The sequence below is a fragment of the Pavona decussata genome, unplaced genomic scaffold (genome assembly GCF_977016875.1).
Source record: "Pavona decussata unplaced genomic scaffold, jaPavDecu1.1 SCAFFOLD_166, whole genome shotgun sequence".
In the NCBI taxonomy this organism is placed as follows: domain Eukaryota; kingdom Metazoa; phylum Cnidaria; class Anthozoa; order Scleractinia; family Agariciidae; genus Pavona; species Pavona decussata.
This window is the reverse complement of record NW_028145577.1, coordinates 547821-573893: the sequence shown is the minus strand read 5'-3', so window position 1 is coordinate 573893 and position 26073 is coordinate 547821. Positions and strand designations below refer to the sequence as shown.

The window sequence follows — 26073 nt, the reverse complement described above, 5'->3', positions numbered from 1 at the left end:
TCACTGTGAAGCTACTAAAGATAATGAAACATACTTTCAGGAACACAACTTAAAGTTAAGAAATAAGATTTCGCTTTACCATGCAATATCAATAATTTCGATGACATCGAAAATGGCGGAGGCTGACTGGGGTCCTTTAAACTCGTTTTTAAAATAGCTTGTGATGGCTTTCTCCTTTCACCAGACTGAAAAAAAATGATAAATAACTTACTCTTAAATGAGATTAGCTAAAACTTTTCGTCTTTCATATTCTTTAATTGCGCGCGAGGGAAAATATTTGATGGATTATAACTTATAATAGTACCCGGAATTCGATAGAAATTGACAGGTTGTCGCACCTACTATTCCAATGCCCTAACGGTTTCACACAGTCGGAAATAACGCGTATAGATTTTCACACGGAAAGAGCATAACCCGATTCTGCAGCATGAAGCAACTAGGAGTATTGCTAACCCCCTCCCCAGTACCCAGCAGTATATAGCCGGGTGAAGCCGGACGGACAACTTGGGGTAAATCTACTGTCTAAGGAAACAACATGGTAATGCAGAGAGCAACCTAAGCCTCCACTCCTTCAAAGTCCGATTCGCTAACCACTACACCACGGCACCTCCACAGCCTACTCGCACGCTTGTGCTGTATATGATGAAATTAACAAAATAAACGACTTCAATAATGTTCTTTGAAGTTTATTTGTTTAGCATAATGTCTTATTACACTACTACATTTAGCAAGTTTATTGGTTTGCGGATATTGCATTCTCAAAACGCACATTTTACGTCTGCGGGATCCATTTTGATAAAGTTACCATGATATTTCTTGGTGGTATTTAGTTGTATTACTTGCTCTTGGCAAGTAATTTTTACCAAAGCTCTGCCGAAAACATAGCCTGTTTAAACAGAGGTGTTTAAAGAAGCGACAGCTGGAAATGCGTCTGCGTTCGCAGGCTACCAAACACATGGCCGCAGTTTAATGAAAAAAATTTCATGTGTAATGTTAACTTCGAAATGGAGAAAACAGATCCCACAGAGGTCTAAAGTACGTAGCGTATATAGTATTGCAGCATCAAGCTTATGAAAATTAGTGAATAAGCCTTCGAATAATCTAGGCCGGTCAAGGATTATTCCGCAGTCATAGCCGTTTGATTGAGTAAGAGCAATGGCGGTCTGCTGCACATGGGATCATGCGGTCCCTTGGGATATTTGCCAGACCAGAAGTAAACAAATGTCCAAACGTTCATCTTAGTGAACTTGGTCAGCTGTGAGGGAATAGATGCAAAAGTAATTGAAATTACATTCAATGTAATTGAGGAAGGGAAAAACTGCCCAGCATTTGTGGGTCTTGTAACTTCCACAAAAGTAACTGGTAAAGTACAGATCGAAGGAGAGCTAAACTGGTAAGATCCGCAAGTTAAGCTCTTATTGTAACTGAAATGCGGTGAAAGGCTAATTCCACTCATTGTCAGGTTACCGTATACCTTTAGATGTGTCTTGCGTCCAAACGATGTAGCGCGTCCGGTTTAAACTGTATATACATAAACCCTATATCAAATTAAAGTCTATAGAGCTGGCTTTTAAACTATACCAATAAATTTAAAATAAAATGAATTGCTGAATTTTTAGCACTGTTTCCTCGAATCCAATTTTTCACTTGGAGGAGACACTTTAAAGAGATAAAACTCAAAGCGAATTAGTTCGTGTGCCTTAACATATAAACAACAAAATATCTCTGCGAATATTTTCCTTCGAAATATTCTTTCTCCGTGAGCGATTTTTGTACGATCACTCCACATTTTTCTTATCTAATTTCGAAAATGTTCTGTAACTTTTCACTACGATAGAATATTGCAAAACGCAGACAGATTTTATCAGCGCTTTGGGTCTTGAAACTGGGGAGCGAATTAAATTAGCGAAAAACAAAACTCGCTTTGACAAGTGGCTTCCAAAGGTGACTCAGACGCTCGCATTTAGAGGTCATGAAAAATTCGACAATTCAGTTTAATTCAAAACCCTTGGTATAGTTCGATAGCCAGCTCAATAAGCTTTAATTTGATATAGGGGTTTAGGTATCTACAGTTTAAACTGGACGCGCTACAGCGCTTGTACGCGAGCCACCTCTGAAGCTTTACTGTAGCCTTAAATGAAAATTGTGTTTTTTGACACCTATAAATGATCTGGGGTAGTGTTCTAAATTCCATTCTTAACATTTTGATTGCTTTGAAAATGTTTAGTTGAAAGGGCCCAATAACATGGCTAAATGATTCGACTCGATCACACAGTTGCGGTTTCGTTGCTATCACATACCCCGATGCATTTGAAGTTACGTGGAAAAATAATGTCAAGGTGAAGCATTTTTATTAAAATTACTAGTATTTCCCATTTTTCTCGAGCTAAAATTTTACTTCATTTAAATGAGATTTTTCAGCACGTTTAATATAGCAGGGTCAAAAGAACCAGCTCGGTTGGCCGTCTAAAACGTTTTTCATGTAACCATTTTTCGAAGTGGTTCTGTCATCTTAACTGTAATGTAACCTTAGCCCCCTTAATCGAGCTTCAATTGATGTAAGGTACGACTCACCTCTTTCGAAATTAAGCTTTGTAAAGTAGTATCATGCGAACGCTTAAAATGTTCTCTGGTACTGTGTATACGAATTTAGAGCACAACTGACAAATATTTAGTGAGGTAACACGAAGATGGAATTTTGGCCGTTATGTTGGAGGGTAGAGTCATGTTCTCCAACATGGTGACTTTAGAAACACTTAAAGTCTTCTTTTAAAAAAAAATGTCTCAAACTAACACAGACTGTATTTGTTTTCATGATTTCCGCATTGAAATCTGGAATGTGTCGGCTTGAGTGCCATCAGTATTTTAACACAATGTGAGGTCACGGTGATTTCCCTATACGTGTGACAAGGCAAATTGCTCTTTCATCAACTAAAAAAAAAATCTTTGTGAATACTTTTATTTTTTTTTCCTTTAATTAAAATCCATTTGAATTCTGGCCATCAGCATCCAAAGATAATCCTTGCTACTTTCTAAGTACTGAACCATCATTCTAACGTTTTCGATACAAATATTTTCTGGCAAGTCAAAGTAACACACCAAAGAGATGGGGGTGTCCATTTAGAGTGCGTATTGTAACTTAATTTTTTTACTATATTTCTTGTAACAACATAGGTACAGCGGTATAAGCCACGGCTCTATCGCGAGTACGCACCAATGAAGCATTTTCAGCCAGAACGCTAATAGGTTTCTAATTAAAGAAAATGATGTTGCACTTACGTCAAGTTCTTTGCAGTTGAAAGTTGTTATCTTGCTGCCTCCACACGTCAGGCCTTTATTCACAGGTATTTCAAGCTCATAAATACCAAAAGGACTGACGCATTCATCTGCCCCCAACAAGACATCTTTTCCTCCGGTCAGTGGGTCTGTGCACATGGCCTCCCAGCGATTATCATCCTTAGTCATGCAATAAGATCCTGAGGAGGAGAACACATCAAACAAAAAAACTACTCAACAATTTTTTGAGAGGGGCGGTACAATTGTAGGTGCATGAATCAATTCTTCGTTGTGACGTTATTGTTACATTCAGCAAGGACATTAAAAGCTTTAACCGCTCGTGGCCATCTCCGAGCCATGCAAGAAACATACGTACATTAACTTTGGTTTCATTCAGGGGTAGCGTAAAACGTTATTCGAGGTTCTTCACCGAATTGAGATAAAAGTAAAATATACACTGTTAGTGGAAAGCGTAATACAGTATGCTTCCGACGACTTTTTGAGAGTACAATGGTGTGTGATATTTATCTTTTGTCCTTGTGGTGTATGCAATGCTAAAAGTTTCCAAATCAAATGGAATCAAAGGATTTGCTGTTATTCGTAATCACGCATGCAGCAATTCATTCACGTGTCCGTAGCTTGGCCAAAGATTGTTTTTTGGTTGCTGAAATAGATGTCTGTTCAAAGCAAACTAACAACCAGCAAGAAACAAGAAGAAGTTTGAAAGAAAATGTGATGCTATATTTCTGCCCTGGTGAACAAATGAGAATGATTTCAGTAATGACACAGGCAAACTCGGAAGAAGAAATTTCGATTGCTTCTGTTAGGAGTCGAACCTAACACCTTCCAATTATTAGCACTAAGCTACAGGAGACTCGTGGGAGCTAGGGCCATTAAACTAGGTTCATTTTCCGAGTTTGCCTGTGTCATTACTGAATAATACATCATTCTTAAGATGAAGTTTGATCATGCAGTGACGTTACCGAAGAAAGCCGCAGTTAAGCTATTGATACCTGTGTCTTGTGATTTTCTTTTCCTCTCCTGGCATTTTTTCTCATCAGTAATTGTGAGCCGATCAAACTTGATTGACCTGGGTTCAAGACGTTGCATGTACTTCGTGATGGTTTTATCACCAGACCGAAAATAGGAACTGTTACGGTGGCGGACTTTGAGATGCACCGTGGCAGGAACATTATCAGGTTGCTCATCAGGGCCAAAAAGCTCAATATATATCTGACGAAAAGAGAGAATGAAATGAAATAAATTAGCTGAAAACAAGGACAAGTGAAACTGCCATGTAACAGTTACACTCTAACTCCAACAAAGAATTGCGCTTAGTAGCACGTACCTTTAACAATCGCACGTTGAAACATGATTGACAACTTTCGCTAATATTAATACTAAATGTTGTTGTACCATCCAAAGCAAGTTGATCAAACATCTGACAGAAGGAACAATACAAGTCAGAATTTGTTTTTGTTAGCAATTAATGATAGGCATAGTGTCTTATCACCAATGTCTATCGTATGTCATATACATTTAAGCTGTTTTCATGCTATCTTTCCTTCCGTATTTTTGCTTTAATATTCCTTCGGGGAAGGGGTGGGGGCGGCGGGGGGGGGGGGGGTGAATTGTATCTCTTTAGTTTTGAGAAGAAGTGGGAAATAAACAAGAAATGGATGGATATTGTTAGTCTACATATTGGGTATCATCACTACTTTCGCAGAGGCCAGTGTCACTTGTGTCACTCGCCGTGCAGCACCCTGAAACTGTTAATTGTATACGTAGAACGTTGGAGATTATTATTCCCTGTGGTCCAGAAAAAAAAGTCTCCCCTGACATCTATATGTAGTTCTAAAAGTAATGCAATATTCCCTCTAATATACTCTCGCCAAGCTGAGTTTACGTCGTTATTTGAAAGGCCTGGATAACCGCCTTTTGTCAATATATTTAACGTGTAAAATTATAGTTATTTCGGTTTCTCTTGAACAGGGTGTCCAAGAGAATGAAATTCTAGTAATATTGTATAGCTAAATGGGAATTGCAGGAAAACAAAAAATATAAAACGAGAACTGACCCATTTGTTGTTAACATTGTCAAACGTCCACTTCTGTAAATTGGTGGTGTAAGTATGGCGACTGAAACAATCCACAGCTTTGTCCTTTAAATCGTTGACTTTTGTGAGCGCTTTAGTGAGTTCAGCGACCCCAACTAGAGTTTTAATCTCCTTTGCACTCTCACTGGCCACTCGTTTAAAAGACCCCAGTGGATTGTTTCCCTCCCACAATGTACGGAATTCGATGGCTTTGTAGAATTCGTAGATTTTCTTGGTGAAGGACCTTTCCAGCTCTTCGTATGTGCTAAGAAGATTTTCAGTGAAGGTCTCCCGGAGTTTGTTGGTGATAGCGGCAACTTGCAGTTGATTGAAATAGAAAGAAAAGGTTGATTATACATTATTTACTGTCAGAACAACAAATGAACTAATTTTCTTTTATGCTGACCTCGAAACATACGTTAACTTTTTACAATGAATAAGTTCTTCCTTCCTTTTGCTTTTTCATTTTTTTTTCTTTTTTGCCTGCCATCTAGAACCTAAATTAGCCAGGGAGCTAACAAGATAACCAAATGGTTCATTTAGCTTCCTTGCTTTGCACATTATTCTAACTAATAATTAATTCAATTTATATAACACCACTAAAAGATTGTAAGAATCAACATGTAAATTGAAAAAAAAGCACAAATAAAGATTATTATTAAATAGATTGAAAAAGAAAGAAAAGATACATACGTTGAGAAAGAGGATATCAAAATATTTTTTTTTACTACACTTCGAAGGTGAAAGACAATATATACATATAGTTTTTTCAACAAGACCATATAACTTGCATAAGAGGCATAAGGGCATATTAAGCAGAGCGCCCATCTCTTTTTAACCACATCCTTAAAGATAAATAACTTATTTGACACGGAAAGACAACTGGTAATTTTCAGACTTTTTTATGTTTAAAATTAACAACGAATATCTGGTTCAGAAGTAAATAAATACATTTAAAATTATTTTAAATACACCGATTAACAATCACCATAGATTACCTGGTGATTTCCCAATATCAGTAATCGATCTCTCGGTTTCTTGAAGAACTGGAATGTCAAAGTTGTATCCCCCAATGTCATTATCCAGGTCCATAACTTTAGCTATCAGGTCAATACGAGCCGATCCTGCGATAAAAAAGGATTCTATTTCCGCCTTTATGTCTGCAACATTTGACTGTAGGGAAGCCACATCCAGCAGGCACACCAATTCCGCGGCAAACGTTTCCTTGTTCATCTCAAGTCTAGCCTTTTATAAAAAATGGTTACAGGAATCAGTAAGTGTGACTATGTACGGGTTCTAACATTACTCATCACTATTAGACAATGTTAAATTCTTATCAATGACCGTGCGTCAAGTGCCGCAATCTTGTAACTTCCCTTGAAAATTCACTAACCGCTGTAAATCAAGTTTAATTATTGCTTTTAATCTTTAACGGCAATAACACTTTTTTTCATTTCTGTTGTTTGCTATCTCTGTGAAATATATATGCGTTATTGACTAAGCGTGAGGTCAATATAAAAACGCAAAAAAAAAAAAAAAAAGAACGAGGCCAATATCCAGCAATCTTGACCGAACAAGCTTGGTCAATAAAGGATTTATTATATGGCTTTATCTTCAAGTTAAAACTACAACAAGAAAACAAAACAGGACATGAAACTGCTCTGCTCGGAAAGAAATTCTTCACAGCCGGCCGGTGCAAGATTTCAAACTGAAAATGATTTTCAGTGCATTTTTGGATTAGCATGTAATCGTGGAAAACAAGGAATCCTAAATTATCTTAGGGCTCTACCTTTATAACGGCTTAAAGGGAGTAAACAATTATTGAGAACGTAAAATTTAGATTTTCGTAAGAGCGGAAAGATTTGAGTAGAATCCGGCAAACTCGCCATTTTAAACAATTAGTGAAAACATTTTTACACAGTTTTCGGCTTCCAATCATTAATTCTTGAACGAAACAATAGATTTTGGGATTATATGCAAACATAAGCCGAAAAAAAGAGCGGGTAAATCAGAAAACTGGGCGAAACTTTGATAAGATTTTGTTGTTTACAACAACCAAGACACGGCTAAATTAAAAACGTGAGCTTCTTCGGCGAACTTGAGAAAAATACTTTTCTGAACTGCTCTAAACAGTTAACGCAACTTCCACTACGCTATGATTTAAATACAGTCATTGCAAACCTAGAGAATTTATCAATTTGGCACTCGACTTACAAGTTTTACAAAATCAACTCTATCTAAAATACCACACACAGAGCAACTCACCGATTCAAATCACATTCATTTTTGCTGAAACAAAATTTTCACTACAGCAGGACGATTCCATTCTCTTTCTTTCATTTAGGTAAATGTTGAGAGTTTACCGAACTCTTTAGTGAGCGTTTTCCCCCACAACAACGAGAAAATCGAAGAAAAGATTGCATTGTTGTTGGGATTAAACTGTCGATGCTAAGCGGACGGGCAACGGGTAATCCCGGGCGGGCAAGATGGCTCCATCTTGCCCGCTCGGGTAGCCAATCACAGCGCAGGATTTGACTCATCTTGCCCGCTCGCGGAGCCAGCCATATAATAAAGCAAATTAATTAATTTATTAATGCAAGCGCAGAAAAGGCTAGGTTGCCTACATGTAAACGTGTATTTAAAGTTGAAGGAGGTGTTATATAACATTTCATCGACAAAGCCTGATACCTGCATAATCTCAGGTACTGAAGAAACGGCAACTTGATCAAAGTCCAAGTCACTGGAATCAGTAAGAGCTTTGTACTTTTCTCCAAATGTTAGCCATCTCTTAGCGCTGCCTAGATATGAGTCAAGGGACTTGAGGCATGCTTTACCAGACAGAGAAGAGGCAGTACCAAGAGCTGCATCAATAAAATCAAGAGGGTCCTTGGATGCGATTGCTTTTCCAAATCCTGTGATACCCTGCATTACAGCTATGAGATCATCTCTGTGGAACTTCCCTTTCTTGTACGTATCTTTCAGCAGATTTGGGAAATTTTTTAGAATAGTAGTCATCTCTTCCTCTAGTGTTTTAATCGCCTGCAAGAATAATTCATAAAATGTAGACAAAAATGAACTGTAAGGGTTAGGAATGAGAAAGTTACTTCCCTGTTTTATGACCACCCCAATAACGCAAAACAAACAGTTTACAGGAACTCCACTCGAACAATGGAATCGCATTATCCAATTTCAACATTCCAGGTTAAAAACATCAACTGACCAGAGGCAGAACAGCGTGCTACTTACAAGGATTGTCAAGTATTTCAATTCATGATAAGGTAGAACAACTCAAAACAGCAGCCAGGGAGAGTCTTGAACCCGCTCAGACCACGGTATTGCAAGTCCGGCGCCCTAACAACTAGATCTCTCCTTATTGGATCCCGACGATCCTTTTAAAAAGCCTTGAACAGATTTCTGTCCTACGAACTTCCCCTTTCTTCAAGTGTTGATTAGACCAAGTCTTTTTCTTTGGCGCTTCTTGTTTTTTTTTTTATAAGAGATTGATTTTCTTTTCACAACAATCTCAACAAATCTCCATGCTAATATTCCTCAACAAAAATGCAGCAAACTAAGAAACATAGTTTGTTAGTTTCCTTTGAATTTGGAGTCAAAGTTTCGTTGAACAATTCTGTAAAAAGTAGTCATGCCTTTATGACGCATTGTTCTTTCTGGGGTTACCTTAATATTCAGTCTCTTCTCGCTTTTTGCGATTTCTCTGTCCTGTTCAAGGCGCTTCCTTTCACCTTCAACGGATTTTGCTTGTACCTTTGACATTGTCACTGCCATCTAAAAAAAGGAATAGTTGCGCTTGAAAAAAATGTGAACAGTTATTGTTACATTAGTGATGCAATAACGTGCCTCATTCGCTAGGTCGGAATGAAAAGAAACCAATGGCGTCAAAGGTCACAACTTCATAATGATAATTGTTTGTTTTTAGACCCCTTAGCGTTTCCAATTTTAACTGGTAACGATATTCATTCGGTATGGACGCACTATCTTCTAGATTTTAAAATACTTTCCGAATCTGGCTACTAATTTAAAGAAACAATTGTCCTGTATTACCAGTTTTGAACGGCGTAAATTTCAGGGCTCTTTCTACACACTGTTAATTTGAACTGCAAGTAAAAATCTCCATATAGTAAAGCGAAAATGTTTTGAAAAAGGAATTCTAAGGTCCATTTCACTATGTTAAAGCAGGATGATATCCTTATCATCCAGCAAACCGCACCATTGCGGCGGTGAAAAAGTCTGTAGGACAAACGTTAAAACCTTAGCACTGACCTGATTGAAGTTTGTGTCGACATTCTTGATTGCCATAACGTTGTTGAAAGCGTCTTCATACTCTTTAGCTGCTTCTTTTACTTTGTCCACTCTTTTCTCAAGAATACTCCACCTGACACGAGGAGCAAAGTATTTGCTCTTCCCAAAAAGGTTGTAGCCATCCATTCCCAAGAAATTAAGTTTTCTGTTTGCATCTGAAAAAATTATTAAGAATCATTTTACTCAACGTTCAGTTCAGATTTAAAAGAGTAATTAAGTGCCTTCAGAAAAGATGCAGTTAAGACATTCTTATTCATGATAAAAAAGCACGTTATTACAGTTTTCTGTACTGCCAAGGGTGGCTTAAAAGAAAAAGACCGACCTTTCTTGATGTACTCCAGGTTACTCCTTCCCTCAGTCAGGCTGACTATAAATGTCAAGATGTCTCTGCCTTGCTGATCGGAACTGTTGCTTAGCAGCAAGTCTTCAGCCTGTCTTCTCATAATTCTGATAAGCTCCACTGGAAAGCTTTTCTTGTTTGCTGCATCTAATGTTCCATATTGAATGAAAGATTTCTGGACTGCACCATTTTTTCCATTGGTATCAGGAGCTAAAGAAAAATAAGTATGAATGCAGTATTTCGTAGTTGTCATCATCTTTCATCAGCAATAGGATTTAACTAGATCGATAAGCAACAATTTACCCCCACTTGACTTAGTGGCAAAGTCACCGGACACTCTGGTGATTGCGAGAAAGAAAGTCTTTTTGCTTAATCAAAAGTAAGGATATATGATTACTCCATCGATAACCGTGGTAGGATTGCTTGCCAATTTAGCTAATTTTGCAGCTAATGGACGTAGTTTATAAAACCTGTTTTGATTATGTTACAAAATAAATTTTATTACATGCGTTAACTTGAGAGCAATGGTAAAACATGTCAAACCAAACAACCGTTTAAAACTGCGATGGTGAGGTGTAAATTCTCAAATAATTTTCTCAAATAGTCTGTATGTAACATTTAGAGGCTTCTTAAGCTTGTTAATAAACATACATTTATGCAGTAGAAATTCCAGTTCCAAGAGCATTTTAACTCTGTCTAGACCTAGCATCGGGTGGGCGGATTCTGTCCGTTACGACTTTGAACTTGAATGCATTTTTTCATAATTGAGAAGATTCCCTAAAACTTTAGGACTTTTTCACCAATTTACCTGGCGAAAATTTGAAGTGGTGGGTTTGATGCTACCATGAAAACCAATTTTTGACAGCTGTGTTTTCTCTATTTTTTGAGAAAATAGAAAATGAACAAAAATGAAGGCAAATTGCTTTTCTTACCGTACCTTTGATGTTTTTAGCTCATGTAAGTGCCCTTCACTGTTTTTAATTACTTTTAGTTCAATTTCGGTGCTTTTCTTAACCTTTAGGAGATCCAAAAATCCAAGTTGGCGCATCCAAGGTGGCCGGGATTCGGTAATCATGGAGTAATTAATTACCCGTGTTTCCGGCCTAGAAGGAAACATCTTTGAACGTAATATCTCGCCTCCGAGTTTCACTGTCATAGCTTTTATACTTGCGAAGAAAATAAGCTTTGTCTAGATAAGGTTAAAGGCAGAATCTACCAAGAACGTTATAGTTTATTCCTTTATTGTTAGCATACAGGCTTTGTTAGGTAGAGGGAAAGCTTTCTAGGCTGAGTGGTGCGCATTGCACATATATTTGCATGTTTTATTTCCTTCTCGCAAACGAAATCTATAGGGAAAAGCACTATCGACTTATGCTTGGATTTTTTTCTCTTACTTGTTCCATCTTTTCCGTCTATTCCAGGCGGTCCATTCGGACCTCTGCCGTCATATCCATCGTCATCACACCATTTACTGTTCCAAGAAGTTCCCCATTGGGTTTTCTTGTCGCAATCCCTTCCTCGTCCTCCTTGACTGCCTGCACCACCTGTAATATGACGGAAGACAAAACTCAGTAGGGTAAGGGTGAGAGCTACAGATAATTCGTAGCAGTGCTGTTTTCACTTTTGTGCACGCTGTGTTCAAGTCCGGTTAGAGTAACGTGTTTTGTTGACAGTAGACTGGTTACTTTGGTGTAAACATGTTCCTGCACCGTGGCAGTTTTCAACGGCAGTAGATCTGGTCACAAAAGTTGTCATATTGAAGCGCGTTGCTATGATGATATAATATTACCATTCTGACACGCACGAAATATATTACCTTTTCCCCCTACACCGTTGTTGGCTGGTAGGGCTCCCAATCCTCCGCAAGTCTTCACGTTGGATTTCCCATTAAGAGTTCTGTAGCGGACATTTATATGCCCAGCGTCTCCACCATTTCCTACATAGTTTAGGGATAAGGGTGGACATCACTGTGTTAGTTTGAAATTATCAGACGTCTGTCATTGAAAGTAATTGGCCTTATGGAAAAGAAGGGGTGAGGGTAAGGGAATCAGATTGCTAAATCTGAGGATGTAACATAAGCCGATAAAAGCAATTGATGGAGAAAATACGTCTGTATTTTATGACCAACAACCTATTTGCACTACTTAATAACGGAAACGGAAACCAGTGAAGGTTACCCCAATTTTAGTTAAAATGTGGCTAAGCTGGCGGTGATAATGAAGTTTTCAGGGTGTTGTTCAAATGCGAAAAGATGTGACAAGGTTTCACGTTTCTTTTAAAATACCAAGAAAATTTTAAATTTTCGAGGTCCAAGCTGACATACTCCATCCCTCACTCAGCCCTCTAGCTACCTCTGTCTGGATAGCTATAGTTTTGCTTACCATTTCCGAGGACTAAAATAACTAAGGAAAAAATGTAAAAAGTAAAAAGGAAAAGAAAAACTATGTTGTTGACACTAGCGATCCCCAATATAATCAAAGCCACATAAATAGATTTTCGAAACCTACCTGGTTTTCCAGCATTCCCTCCATTTTCCCCGGAATAGCCCCTCTTCCCAGGTCTTCCAGGTACATTATGGCAACTATAGTAAGGTTGTGATGTGCAATCCTTTTTTGTTCTGTCAGATCCCTATTAAAAATTCAAAATTGTTAAATTGAAATCGGAGCTGAACATACTAAATTTATTTCTAGGCCCGACATCTCTTCTCTAAGGAAAATGTGAATGCGTAAAACAATATTAAAAGGTACCAAAGAGCCCTCATTGATTGTGTGTAAAATTCAATTACTTTTTTAAGTTGTTTAGCCACTATGGAAAGATAGATTTTTTCGAAGTTTTGCCTGATTGCACGAGAATAGTTTACACTCCTTTATCATCAAGCAATTTTTTACCACTTTTAAGTGGTAAAAAAAAAAAAATAAAATAAAATAAAAGAGCAAACATGCTAAAGTTCTTGTTTTATTTATTTTTTTAATCCGATTGATCATAACAAGAGAAGTTATATTAGATAGATATATTACCCGTTGTTTATCTGAAGAGTCCGTATTTGTTTTAGTTATATTTTCCCACGCAAAAGTGACGAAATTTTGTCAGTCACAGTCAGCTTGCCTGAGAAAACTTGACTACTTTTCGATTTTCGAATGGTTTGCTTTTTCCAAAAAAGAAAAAAAAAATTACCCCCACAGCCTTGTTCCTCGGGTTGCTTATTCTAATGTGGTGGCTATAGTAGGTTTCTTTCCGCAACTCCTTGCGATAGTCGATATCAACGTCTTATTATCACTCTAATTTATCTAATTTATTGTTATCCATGGAGAATGACATGGAACCTGAAAAGTCCCAAATTTTAAAGAAACATTCAGAAAACAAAGAATTGGAATTGGATTATTGGAAAATAGGTGATATCTTCCCGGTGAGTTTGAACTCTCTCCCCTTGTTCTATCTGTATATCTATAAAAACACACATGGACGTTTAAGTCACTAAGTTTCAAGTTATTACCTGCCTTAATCGTGCAATAACGAGAATTAGGTAAAAATAAACAAAATGTGGGTGTCTTCCCAGGGTAACCATTTAATTAAAACTGTTAACTGCAATTTTCTTACCCCGTCACCATTGTCCCGCCCTTTGCTACCTTTTCCACCACTCTGTCCTTTTTGACCATTTCCTCCATTCAAGGTTAAATCTAAATTGCCGGCAATCACGTCACAGAAAATGTCGACTGAAAAGTAACAAAAAAAAAAAAAGTCAATGGCAATGTAATTTACACCAAAATAGGCAAACCTGAAAGTTGTATCTAAGAAATGAAAAAAAAAAATAAATAAATAAAAAAATAAAATAAAATAAAATAAAATAAAAATAAAAATAAGTGGTCACTATAAGGTGTTATTGTCTTCTCCAAAAGGATTGTATGATTAACTGTCATTGCAATATCCCCGAAGGCCAAAACTATATCTTGAGCTGGTAGAATAAAAAAGAGATAGATTAAAAATTCGGTTCAAAGTGGTTCGATTCCACCACCTTTAGACTACCTTTGGCATACCCTTACCGGCGTAAATATCAGAAAAAACCAGTGATAAACTGTGTTTGCAAGGACCACCGTGACAAAATAAAAGTACCGGATCCTGTAGTGAAGGATCTAATCAGCAAAAAAATTGTAAAGCATATAATCTAAAAAAAGAGCAAGGCTGATTTCACGGTCAGGGAAGTATATTTTCCAATATTTCGAAAGGCACGGCCTTTCTTCTTCAGGGTATGTTTGAGACTGACCCTGTGGCAAGATACGTTACAATTTAAACAGTTACAATAGATACCTGAAAAAAGGCTAAAGTTACATAAACTTGTAACGTTTTTGTTTATGTAACTTTAGCCTTTTTTCAGGTATCTATTGTAACTGTTTAAATTGTAACGTATCTTGCCACAGGGTCAGTCTCAAACATACCCTGAAGAAGAAAGGCCGTGCCTTTCGAAATATTGGAAAATATACTTCCCTGACCGTGAAATCAGCCTTGCTCTTTTTTTAGTAAATATCAGACAATGCATACAACACATTTTTTCCTGAAATTTTCTCTTTACCCTATTGCTAACCTTTTTAAGATTAAGTTTCGAATTAAAACATTAAGAGGAACTCTTCATACTTCCGTTACTTGAATTTCCAAAATGCTAGTACATCAAAAAAAAAAAAAAAAAAAATGCGTGGTGGTTTTGTTTAGGAAAACTTAAAAGCACTAATCATACAGAAGCAAATTTGTAAGGATAGTTGCACGTGACCGGTATGAGTTTTCTCCCAGTAAACAAGACGTGCCTTCCCCTTCGCGCCATTTTCCTGACAATGTGTTCCGTACCCTCACCCTTGTTTCTCTACAACTGAACACCTACAAGCTAAGTTCATCATCACTCAAGTAATTAAAGGCCTTGGATGAATGAATAATCTACAATATTTTAAGAATGACTGCATAGAACAATATGAAATAAAACCCGATGTTTTTCTTTTCCTTAACGCATAAGTTTCATGATGTGTCGATCTGCGTTGAAAATGACCGTCTTCAAGTTTTCAAATTAAGCGATTTATGTTAAATTGGGGACTGAAAAGTAACCTTTGTCCTCACGAATTATTTTGGGAACAATTAACGGTCTTCCCAAAAATGAAGGGCTGGGGATATTTAATCTTAATATGGAAAGCATTTTTGTGTGAACTTTTTTCTCGAAACCGTTTGCTACTAGTCGAGTCTTTGCTTTTTCCAGGAAACAATTACATGACTTGTCATGTGATCTATAACATAGCTTATTGTGCTAAAAACTGTTACGGACGATAATTTGTCAAATATCTGTCAAATATCGATTCAGTGTCATTGGTTTTGTTAAAGTTATCTCAAATCTAACCTAAACTGATTGAACAGTTCACCCGATTCGTGTTGTCAAATAGTCAAGGACTTACCCTTCGGACCATCAAGACCATCTTTACCGTTGTTGCCGGGCTTTCCAGTACCTGCGGGACTTTTGTAAACATCAGGTTGATTTGGAGTAGAGAAAGATAGCTTGCCTTCTGGAGTCGAGAGAATCTCCCGTGCGTATATTTTGACATTTTTTATTCCGTAGAGATCAACCTTGTCCTGAAAATTAGATTTATGCTTCAATGCAATATCAATAGACTCCGATTGTGGAAAACTAATCCTATTTAAACTAGCTGTTTTAGGTACTTCTTTCCTATAACTTTGATATTTATAAACTTGGTAAGATACACACAGGTATATGTTGCATATGCGGGCCAAAGCCTGCCCCTTTTTTTTATTATAGCTTACTTTTTTTTAGATTCAAATTAAAATCTAATATGAAAATGAATAACAAAGAAAGAGCAAAAAACGAACGATAAAATTCGACGTTTCGGAGTGATCATGACTTCATTTTCGAGGGAACTATGTAACAGATCACGCAAATTACATCATGTAAAGGAAACCTCCACTCCGACAACAAATTGACGGTGAATTATCGGAAATAGTGCCTAAATTCTAAATTTTACTTTAAATAGCAGAAATGACATTCAAGTGTGCTAAAAAATATATACGATTATCGCCTGTTTTGGATTTTAAATTTCCCGGGGTCCGCCATTTTGGATTTTATGACGTTATATGGTTGCCGCTATTGTCAGTAAGCAGAAGTTCTTTTGTGTAAAACAATTGAGCAACCGTTTTACGCCATGAAATCCAAGATGGCAGCACCCGGGAAATTAAAATGAAAAAAATAGACGATAATCAAACCCTGTTTTGTCCGACACAGAAATATTATTTCCATGTTTTCCAATGAAATTTGAAATTAGACTGTATTTTCAACAATTTAACATTAATTTAATTCAAGAGTGGAAGTTTCCTTTAAAGCGATCTTGGCGCGAAAATTAACATAACGGGGTGCGAAAATTACACAAATACTTTCGCACGAATAGAGTCTGATTGCAATATCACAGTCATGTTGATAATCGGTACAAGCAAGGCCTACTGAGAACTATGCTTGACCGAGCACATAGTTTATCTTCTTCTCGTTCATATTTTGCAGACGAGTGTGACCGATTGAAGACAGTTTTCTCACGTTGTCAACTCTACCAACAAACATTTCGTTCATTTATAGGTCTGTGACCAGCAGCAGCCTTTATTACCAGCTAAAGAGGCAAGTGACACGGTTCGTGTAGTCTTGCCATTTAAAGACCAAATCTCAGCAAATACTGTGAGGTTACAACGAAAGTAATTGAGCCTAAAAGTACACACCACCATTCAGCCCGTGTTTGTGAGCCGAAAAATTGAACAAAAACTAAAAGTTAAGAAAACAGAGCCACTAATTGTAAATCAACAGTGTGTACTTTATAGTTTTCAGTGTGACCTGTGTAACGCGGGTTATGTTGAGTACACACGCGAACATTTACATAATCGTGTAGAAGGACATCAATATCAGTCTTCCTCCATTGCCAAACACTACAAGAATGTGCACCGGACGGTCCTTCAGGGCCTGCTGAGCCGTCTCGAGGTACTCAAGAAATGTACAAACAAATTTGACTGTTTTGTGCACGAAATGGTTTTTTTTTTATAAGAAACTTAAAGCCAAATCTTAACGTTCAATCAGACTCTATTCGTGCGAAAGTTTTTGTGTAATTTTCGCTCCCGGTTATGTTAATTTTCGCGCCAAGATCGCTTTAAATGATGTAATTTGCATGACCTGTTACGTAGTTCCCTTGAAAATGGAGTCAGGAAAGTCGTATTTTATCGTTTGTTTTTGCTGTGATATGCTTGAGCAAATCTCTTTTAATACGAAATAACAAAGTTAATAAATAGAAACAAATAAAAAATGAAAAGGAAAACAACGACTATTCAATTTTAAAAAAAATTGATTGAAAAAAAATAGTAAAAGAAAAAGTAAACTTAAAACACAAACTGTTTTTAAAGTGAAAATTGGAATTAAAATCAAAAAAGAATAAAATCAAAATTAAGTGCAAAACATTTTTTCATTTCTCCTTGGTCCACGGCTGCCAATACTAAACAATTCAAACCAACACGACAACAACAACAACATTTATTTGAAAAACAAAAGAATAAATGGTTTGTCCCGCAAATAGTTACAAAACTAATCGAGGCGGGACAAGATGAACACAGGAACATTTTAGAAAACTATCTAGAACTTACACATACAGAAATTAAAAAAAAAAAAATTACGTAATAAAGTGGCAAGAAAGCGGCGCCGTGCTCAAGAAGACATGTCGCAATGGATCGAGACAGTTTGAGAAAAAAGGGATGATTTTCAATGATGTAATTTGCAGATAATTTTAGAGCAGACGTAAATTTGGTTTTAGCTTCTCCAGATTCCGTAAATGTCTGCATTACGATTTTCATGATTTCAGTTTTCATCGATTGAAAAAGGCAAACAATGAAGCAGAGGTAACCAAGCTCAAATTGTTCAAGAATTCTACATTATCAGACCACGTAAGAAAGTACAGTGTAGTTTGTTTAATCCAATGATTCAAACATAAATTAAATATTGAAGACAGAAATAGTTGAGTAGCGTACAATAAAGCAGACAGTACAATGGACAACACGCAGGTACGGTTTGTTTTATACGGAATTTTACCTGTATGTAAAGTGTGTCCGCGAGAATCTCCAGCTGCTCAACAAGAGCCACGCCCTCCTTAGTTTCCTTTGCATCAAAAACCGATGATTTCTGGATCAATCGCTCTTTCAAGTACTTGGCGTGAATAATACGACCAACAGCCCGATATTGATCTGAGATATAAAAAGATACACGTAACATTCTTTCATGGGTCCCTTACTCGGTAAATCAAAGCCAGGCATGGACATGTGCACACTTGGGTGGCTTGGCAGAGTGCCTAGAATACCCTGGGCGAGTTTTCAGTTTTAATCTATTAAGTGCGTAATGGTGAGATATAACGAACTATGTTAAAACATTGGTTAGCGGCGAGAACTATGCTACGGGTGAACCCATAGCTAGTATACACGGGCGAAATAGCACGATTTATTCTTATTACATCACAAAGATCAGAAGGTCGCCCCCTTAACATCCAGTGGCGGATTTTACTTAAGTGTAGTTTTATATTACTCTGCTACTCTATAACTTTGAAGGGGACATTTGCATCTCAAACAATCGAATATATTTTTTTTTAATTTGTACGGAACAAATTTTTACACGTCATGACGTCATAGGTTTTTGTCTTGATCTCATTAATAAAATGCGGTGGATTTTCGTTATCTTCCATTTTTTGCATGCGCATTTTAATAAAAAAAGGACTCATGTAGCCTTGGCCGGTCTTAGCCTGTTTGTCATGTTCTAGTTTTATTAAACCAGTTTGACAAGTTTTAGATCAATGATGACATAGTTTATTTTAAAGAACAAAAAAAATGCCTTTAGGGTCCCTTCCATTCTAATCTATTTCTGAATCGCCGGGTTTCCTTTCATATTTTTATAATAGTCATGCCGAGCTTACTATTTCTGTATTTGCTGACCTTGCCTCCTCTTCCTCATCTTCCTCCTCCTCCTCCTCTTCCTCCTCCTTAATTTATACTCTCTCAAATTAATGAGATTCTCCCTCAAAAAGGGGCCCAAATGGTGCATACTAAACAACTCTTATTATCATTAATATTTAAATGATGCAAGAATTTAATTATTTTCACCTCATTTGCCAGTACATTTACGCTTTTACAAGAAAAATACGTATTAAAGCTGAATAAGATACGTTTCATGTTTATAAGCCAAATACATATGACTAGTTTAAGTAAAATATTTTTATCTCACCATTTGACATTTGCACAATTGAAGGAGTCAGAAGCCAACTGGGCAATGGAATATCATAATTCGTTGGTAAGCCTCCTGCGCTCTTCTGTTCGTTAACACAAGGAACTGAAAATAGAATGTATGCTTCCTTTATCAGCGAAAAATAAAACACAGATACGTACCCCAAACTAACTGAAATCGGCGAGGATTGCTAAAATAGTCCAGGAAAGTAAAAAGAAAAAAAAACAAACAAACACAGTGATATTTATTACAAAAAGCACATTTGATCGAAGGCCCATAAAACAAACAAAGATACGAATAAAGATCACGTAAAATTGACACCCCCCCCCCCCACCAAAAATATTTCTTAACAGCCGCTCAAACTTTCCCCCCCTTCCCCTATGCACCACCTTGTGGACCCAACTATTTAAGGTTATGACATTTTCAAAGGATAAAAATATCAATACTACTTACCTCCTACACTAGTAGTGCAGAATACTGACAGGAATAGCAGTGGCACAGAGTTCATTATCCTGTTAAAATATCGTCAAGGTCTTAGTGAAGAGAAATAGTAGTAGTAGTAGTAGTAGTAGTAGTAGTAGTAGTAGTAGTAGTAGTAGTAGTAGAAGAAGAACTTTAAAAGAGTGTTTATAATGGAAGTTCGATTTGGAATGTAGTGGTACCACAATGTAGAACTGAGACAATCTACCGAACGCAAATTGTGGAAATTTAAGATCAAGGATCAAGTTTAAGAAAAGGAATCTCCTAGTCTATATTTATTGGTTGAAACCTTCTGTAACTCGACAGGTTAAGCATGTTCACTGAAAAATATTGGTTTAGTTTCATCACATTTTATGCTTTCTTTTGTTATTTCATTCTATAATTACCAATTCTAATTTTGGTTACCTTTATGATTACCTTTGTAATTTAACTGAAGATGGCTTGTGTCCAAGCCACAACACGTCACCGCTCATTTAAGCCCAAATTCTTTGTGCTTTTTGTTAGCATCATTTCTTGTCTTCTACTTTCGTGACCTTCTAGTAAAAATCTATATCTCAAGACTCTGACACGAAAGGACTATTTAACTACTTTGTTGACTCTATCTGGTGGGAGTGGTGTGGATCCCCCCTTTAATTCCTCATAGCTCTGCAACTATTAAACCTATAAGAATGACAATTGGAGTATAAATAGTAAATCAAAGGGGTTTTTCTTTGAAATCCGAAACGAAAAACTAATTGCGTAATATTACATAGTAATTAGGTCATAATTGCCGAATGGCAGCCATCTTCGATTTCATGATTCCCGGCCAAAAAGTTTAGGAGAGCGCCAATATCAAACGAAAAGTATTCAAAATGAGTTAAGAAATGTTGTTATGAGCTACAGAAATGAAAGTTAATGCGTGAAAAGTAATTTTCTTGATAAAAAAAGTAGGATTATCCATTTTTGGAAAACAAATACCGCCCGTAGAAAAAAAAAAAAAATTCACAGCCATGTTAACATCAAAGTCATTGTTCGACCACATCAAATTGTCTCAATTAAATGTCTTAATTCGTCACAAAACTTCATGGAGTTTCCAAAAGTATTTAAAAAGGCATTCAGGTTCAAATTTGCTACGTGCAGAATCCATTCCCTACCTGTCTTTAAGATTTCCACAAAAACTCCCCGCCCTACGTCTTTCTTTACTTGATGACTTGGTTGAGTCTGGAGATGTTAAAGAGAAAAAATCTGTCATCACTTGGTTGAGCACTAATCAGCGAACTATTTGAATTGTGGCAGGTAAGATTAAAAAAAAAATCTCAGCTATTATCCCTAAAAGTGTTTCTCCGTAACGAAAACTACCCTTCTAAGGTGTAGATAACTTTTAACAAATAATTAAATTCATACTAATTAATACGAACACTAGCTTCACATTTAGGACGTAGAGTTCGATTAGCGATGGAATTATTATTATTATTATTATTATTATTATTATTATTATTGTTATTATTACTATTATTACACTTATTATTATGGTAACACTTCAAACGAATTTAATAATGCCCGAGCCCTCTTATTACTTGTATACTTTCATCTGTTAGAAATGTTTAGGAATTAAGAACATTTTTGTACCGTCGTCCAGATTTGGTAGCTACTGATATTAAGAAAGGATACTCGATATTTTAAAAGAAATTTAAGTGTAAAAGGAAAGGTGTCGTTAATTCTAATGTGATCTATGATCTACGATCTACGCTTTAGTTAGCTTCAGAGTTAATTGAACCTAAATGATCCACCCTTACCTTAGTGGCAGGTCATATTCCGTTACCCTTTGACATGCATAGTTGTATGCTCTCAGGACGAATTCAAGCCTACATTTAGTCTTTGACAGTTTTTGACTTTTACCTTTCTGCCAAGCTAGCTTTCTCATAAAACTGTCAAACTTCACCGTTTTCTTTTTAGTTTAAAATATTAAACTGGAGTTAAGATTAATTATTTTGAAAATAATCTTCAAAGGGTATTTAAAAACTGACGATTACCTTTATATGTCAAAACTTAACCTGTTATCTGACATCCTGCCAAACAAGTGGTTTTAGATCGACGTTAATATCCCGAAGGCTCTACAGTAATGATTTTATTGGGAACAACGAAAAAAAAATGTTAAAGAATAAAGATAACAAAAACGTCATTCTCTTGTGGATAGTAAACCCTTTGTCGCTTCCCCAACCAGGCTGTTTTTGAAGGGCCCATTAAGAAAAAAAATGGTTATTCTAGCCTGCTTCCTATCATGGTCTTTAGTTTATGAAGGATGCTTGGAAAAATGTTATATTGTTGTGAGACTCTAGAAAGTTACCATTATAATCAAAACTTACCACTAACCCCAATGGCTGATACAAAGCGAATGCCAAAAGACTTGTTAACGTCACATTTTATTGATTCTGAAGATTTACAGAGCATAATCTGCCCTTATCTGGTTGAATGACACCACGTGAAATATTTGGATTCCGGCAGGTTACATGCAAAAGCAATCACAACATTATGCCCTGAAACTTAAAAGAATGTGTTCCTGTGTTCATCTGTCACAAAAGTTAAGGTCTCTTCATTTTATAAAGGTAAGTAAATTGCCTAAAAAAAACGAATTCCAGGTGGTCAAGAAATAACCAATCTCTATATTTGGGTACCTCTTTATTAAAATCAAAATTTCGCTTTTCAATAAATCAAAATTAAACGTTTGCCTCACGATTAAATAACTGCGACAATCGATCGCGATTTACACCTTTGTGGCAAAGTCGTGAGACAACCGATTAATTTTGAGCTTTCATTGACCACCACGATAAATAACAACTGTCATGTCACTTTTTGAAATATTATTCTTAATATGTTTCATTTTTTTTTTTTTTTTTGGGAGTGGTTGGGGGTGGGGAGTCGAGGAGGGGAGGAGTATATAAACCTCTTTAAGATAGAAAACCTGCCAAAGGAAAGATGGTTGCTCCTTCAATAATAAAGCTTTAATGTTATCATAGTTTCAGTTTGATTTACTGTCGGAATGTCGAGTCAGTTACGTGTGGTTATCGTTTTTATGAATTCGTGTTTGAACGTTTCGTCAAAGAACAAAATATACGGAGAACGAATTAACATTACTGACGAAAACAAGGAAATAATTCTTCTCCTCCAATCGTTTTGTGGTTTGCTCCGATTAAGCATCACTTCCTTTTCAATAAAGAAAGGAAATTCTGAAGTATAAAAGAGAACCAAAAATATATGACTTTATGCTGTTTATCCATGCGGTTAAACTACCGTTACCAGAATTTATCAAAAAAACCGTAACAAAACAAAACCAAACTTAGCGCGTATCTTTGTTAGATAGCAACATTCCATTTAATAGTGAATTCGTATGAGCCCATTCACTCTATTAAAAAAAAGATGTGGAAAGTATAGAACTGTAAAGAAAGATGTTTGATATAACATATTGTGAATTCCAGTTATCTTCAAATAAATAACATCAAGTCTAATTAATATCAGTATCTACTAATTATCGTTATCATTCCGTTTAAAGCAAAGTTTGGCCCCGGTTGAATTATCTGGACTGAAAATTTAGCTAACAGGTGTGTTATTCCAATGGATGGGGATATGAAGACATGTTTGTATAGTAGCAGGTTGCATTTCAGGTAGATACCTGTACTCCGTTGTCACCATTAACCCGATAAGCTAAACATTTGGCTGTTGAATTTTTTTTTTCACACGCTTTATTTAAATACGCAAATACACTTAGGTTGCTTACACTTATATAAATTACTCACACTTATACAGTATTTGAATTTTACAAAGTACTTTTCTGTTAAGTTAAAAGAGAAAAAAAAAAAGACAACTAAGTAATTGAGAAAAAAGAAAAGAGGAGAAGAAAAATTATTTAGATAACAAAAGAAGTTAAACAAAAAACTACAAAATCGAGCCTATGCATTACCTTACATATGAGAGTTAAGAAAAAATGCATCACATCATTCATTTTGATTGAGAGCAAAAATTCCATTTAAGCACATTTTTCTAATTTCCATTGAATAGTAAGTTTGTTTACAAGTTCATCTAAAGACAATTCTTTCTGAAGGTGTTTAGAGGAGTAGACATATTGTTTGACCAAGATGATGAGTAAATCTAGCTTGCGTCTTTCGGGGTCCGAGAACACATCAGTTACATGATGTATATCACGAAAGACAATTTGTTCGTTCAAGAGCGTTATTGTAGTACCTTGGCATTGGTTGAACCATGATATAATTTGTGAGTAAAGTTTTACAGACCCCCTGCAATCAATAAAGGTGTGTTCTATTGAATCAGCACTAGAGCAATAGATACATTTATCGTTATCCGCTAAATGAAATAGTTTGAGTTCTCTCCTTGTTACAGTTATTCTATGCAGAAAACGAAAACAAAATTGACGGAGTTTGTTATCCTTAGTAAAGCGGTATATATCTTGAAACTTATTTCACCAATCAACAAATTTTTCTGGGAATTTATCCTGCCACTTTTTAACTCCACTTGGAACAATGGAGCCGTGATTATTGAACAACTGGTAATAATTTTTACAGCGCGCTTCAGCAAGATCAAAAAAAGGTTTATTTAACGGAACGGGTGCGGAAGTCGAAGAGAGATCAGCTGCAGGTATAAACGTTTGTGCTGCTCTCCTTTTCAACTCGGATGGAATGGCTGAAATTAGTTGAAAGTAGTGCAATTAATTTGTGGTAATGTTAAATTTGTTGCTAAACTCTTCATTGGCTGTTGAAATCGTTAAAATGAATTTTTTTGAGACGCCTTTTATACGTTGATCATCCTTTATCTATTACTTATTTTCTGACCAGAATATTTCCTTTAAGTAATAAACCAATGGCAACTATGACTGGATCAATTAGGACCGTTTCCTAGTTGGTCGACTCAGGCATCCCTAAATGGTCTAGTTGATTTTAATGTGTTTCAAATGGTACAACCATTGAAGAAAAAAATGCGAACTGAATAAACCATCCATAAGTAATTGTGCGCTTATGAGAACACTGTGGTCTACAATGTCTAACTCGCGACTTTCAATGGTGTTACTCGTCTTCGCAGATATTTTATATAAGGCATTGATGTTAAAACAGCATTAATGAAGTTATCCGCAAAAAATCAATAGTAAAGACAAGTTATAACTCTTAGGGCTCTCACTATTCAGTGAAATATTTTTAGTGTATTGCAGCAGGTCACATTGAAAAAGAGAAAGAAGGAACCTAACGCCACCCTCTTAAAAAGTGACATAAATGAGAAACCTGTCGTATGCCCTTTCAATGACACCAATTCAAAAGCATGCATTTTCTCTGACACTTCTTGATTGTCACTTTTCTAATAAAACTATTGTAACCAGTGGTTTACGTGATAAAAGAAAACAGTCAGGACTGGATGATTATTGTAAACTGACAATGGAAGTGTGTTATGTTCAGTAGCATAAGGATAGCCATGACGTAATGGTATTGTAGTTGTCTGTTCAAGGTTTTCCCTTTATTGGCCGGGAAAAGAAACTGACAATGGTTTGTTTTTCGTTCGAGAAATACCTTCCAAGTGGTTTTTCTTTTCTGTGCAATTAAAGTTACTTAGCTGAAATATTTTCTGCCGTTTTGACAAGAAAAATATAAAATTCCCACGAGGATAGCCCTTTAACTTGTTAACATCAAAAATAAATACTGTGAAACACTAAGACTAACAAGAGAACTGATCAAAATAGGCGCCAAGAAACACTTAGAAATCCACGAGTTCTCGTCTCTTCGTTTTAAGACCTTAAGAAAGTTCCACCACGGTTAAGATTTGGCGATCTTCGTGAAGGATGAAAAAATTACGCCAATTTCCATAAAATCTTTGACTCTTTTGACCATTTGGATAGTTTAGTTGCTCTAATCAATGTCTTAATCTCCTACCTGCCCTCACTGGCCGCCCGTTTAAAAGAAGTATTAATGATGAAGCTTGTTTTGAATCAGAGGTTTTGGAAACATTGTGGAAGTTTATCACCCTGGTGCTTGCTCCTGACATTGCGTGGTTGGCTGGCCTGTTAAACGGGTTGTCACCTACTGACAGTTTTGCAGATTTTCTTCCAGTGCTTGCTTTGGTTTCGGTCTGAGGAATTCTTTCGTCATGAGTATTTTAGACATCTGTTGGATGATGCGATGACATGGCATTATGATAGCTATCAAGACTTTCAAAGCTCTTGTAGCCACTCAGTTATGTCACAATGTTGTGGGAGACTACGAAACTAAAAAGCGTTTTGGTGCACGTTGTTCATAATGAAAGTGG

At 36.3% G+C, this 26073-nt stretch overlaps 1 protein-coding gene and 1 pseudogene across 1 annotated transcript; one reads left to right on the top strand and one right to left on the bottom strand.

The window, feature by feature from the left end:
* Positions 1-679: 679 nt before the first annotated feature.
* On the bottom strand, positions 680-20991 carry LOC146464272 (uncharacterized). The gene is made up of 19 exons (XM_085130009.1): positions 20925-20991; positions 19765-19823; positions 19312-19416; positions 18133-18284; positions 15461-15635; positions 13629-13744; positions 12539-12659; positions 11848-11967; positions 11426-11575; positions 10014-10241; positions 9653-9846; positions 9050-9157; positions 8060-8410; positions 6370-6616; positions 5354-5688; positions 4625-4717; positions 4290-4509; positions 3280-3476; positions 680-1255 (listed from the first exon to the last, which is right to left on the bottom strand). The coding sequence occupies exons 2-19, from the start codon at positions 19817-19819 to the stop codon at positions 1118-1120; spliced, it is 3105 nt and encodes a 1034-aa protein (XP_084986135.1). The 5' UTR covers positions 19820-19823; positions 20925-20991; the 3' UTR covers positions 680-1117.
* Positions 16524-17162, top strand: LOC146464273 (uncharacterized; annotated as a pseudogene).
* Positions 20992-26073: the final 5082 nt, after the last annotated feature.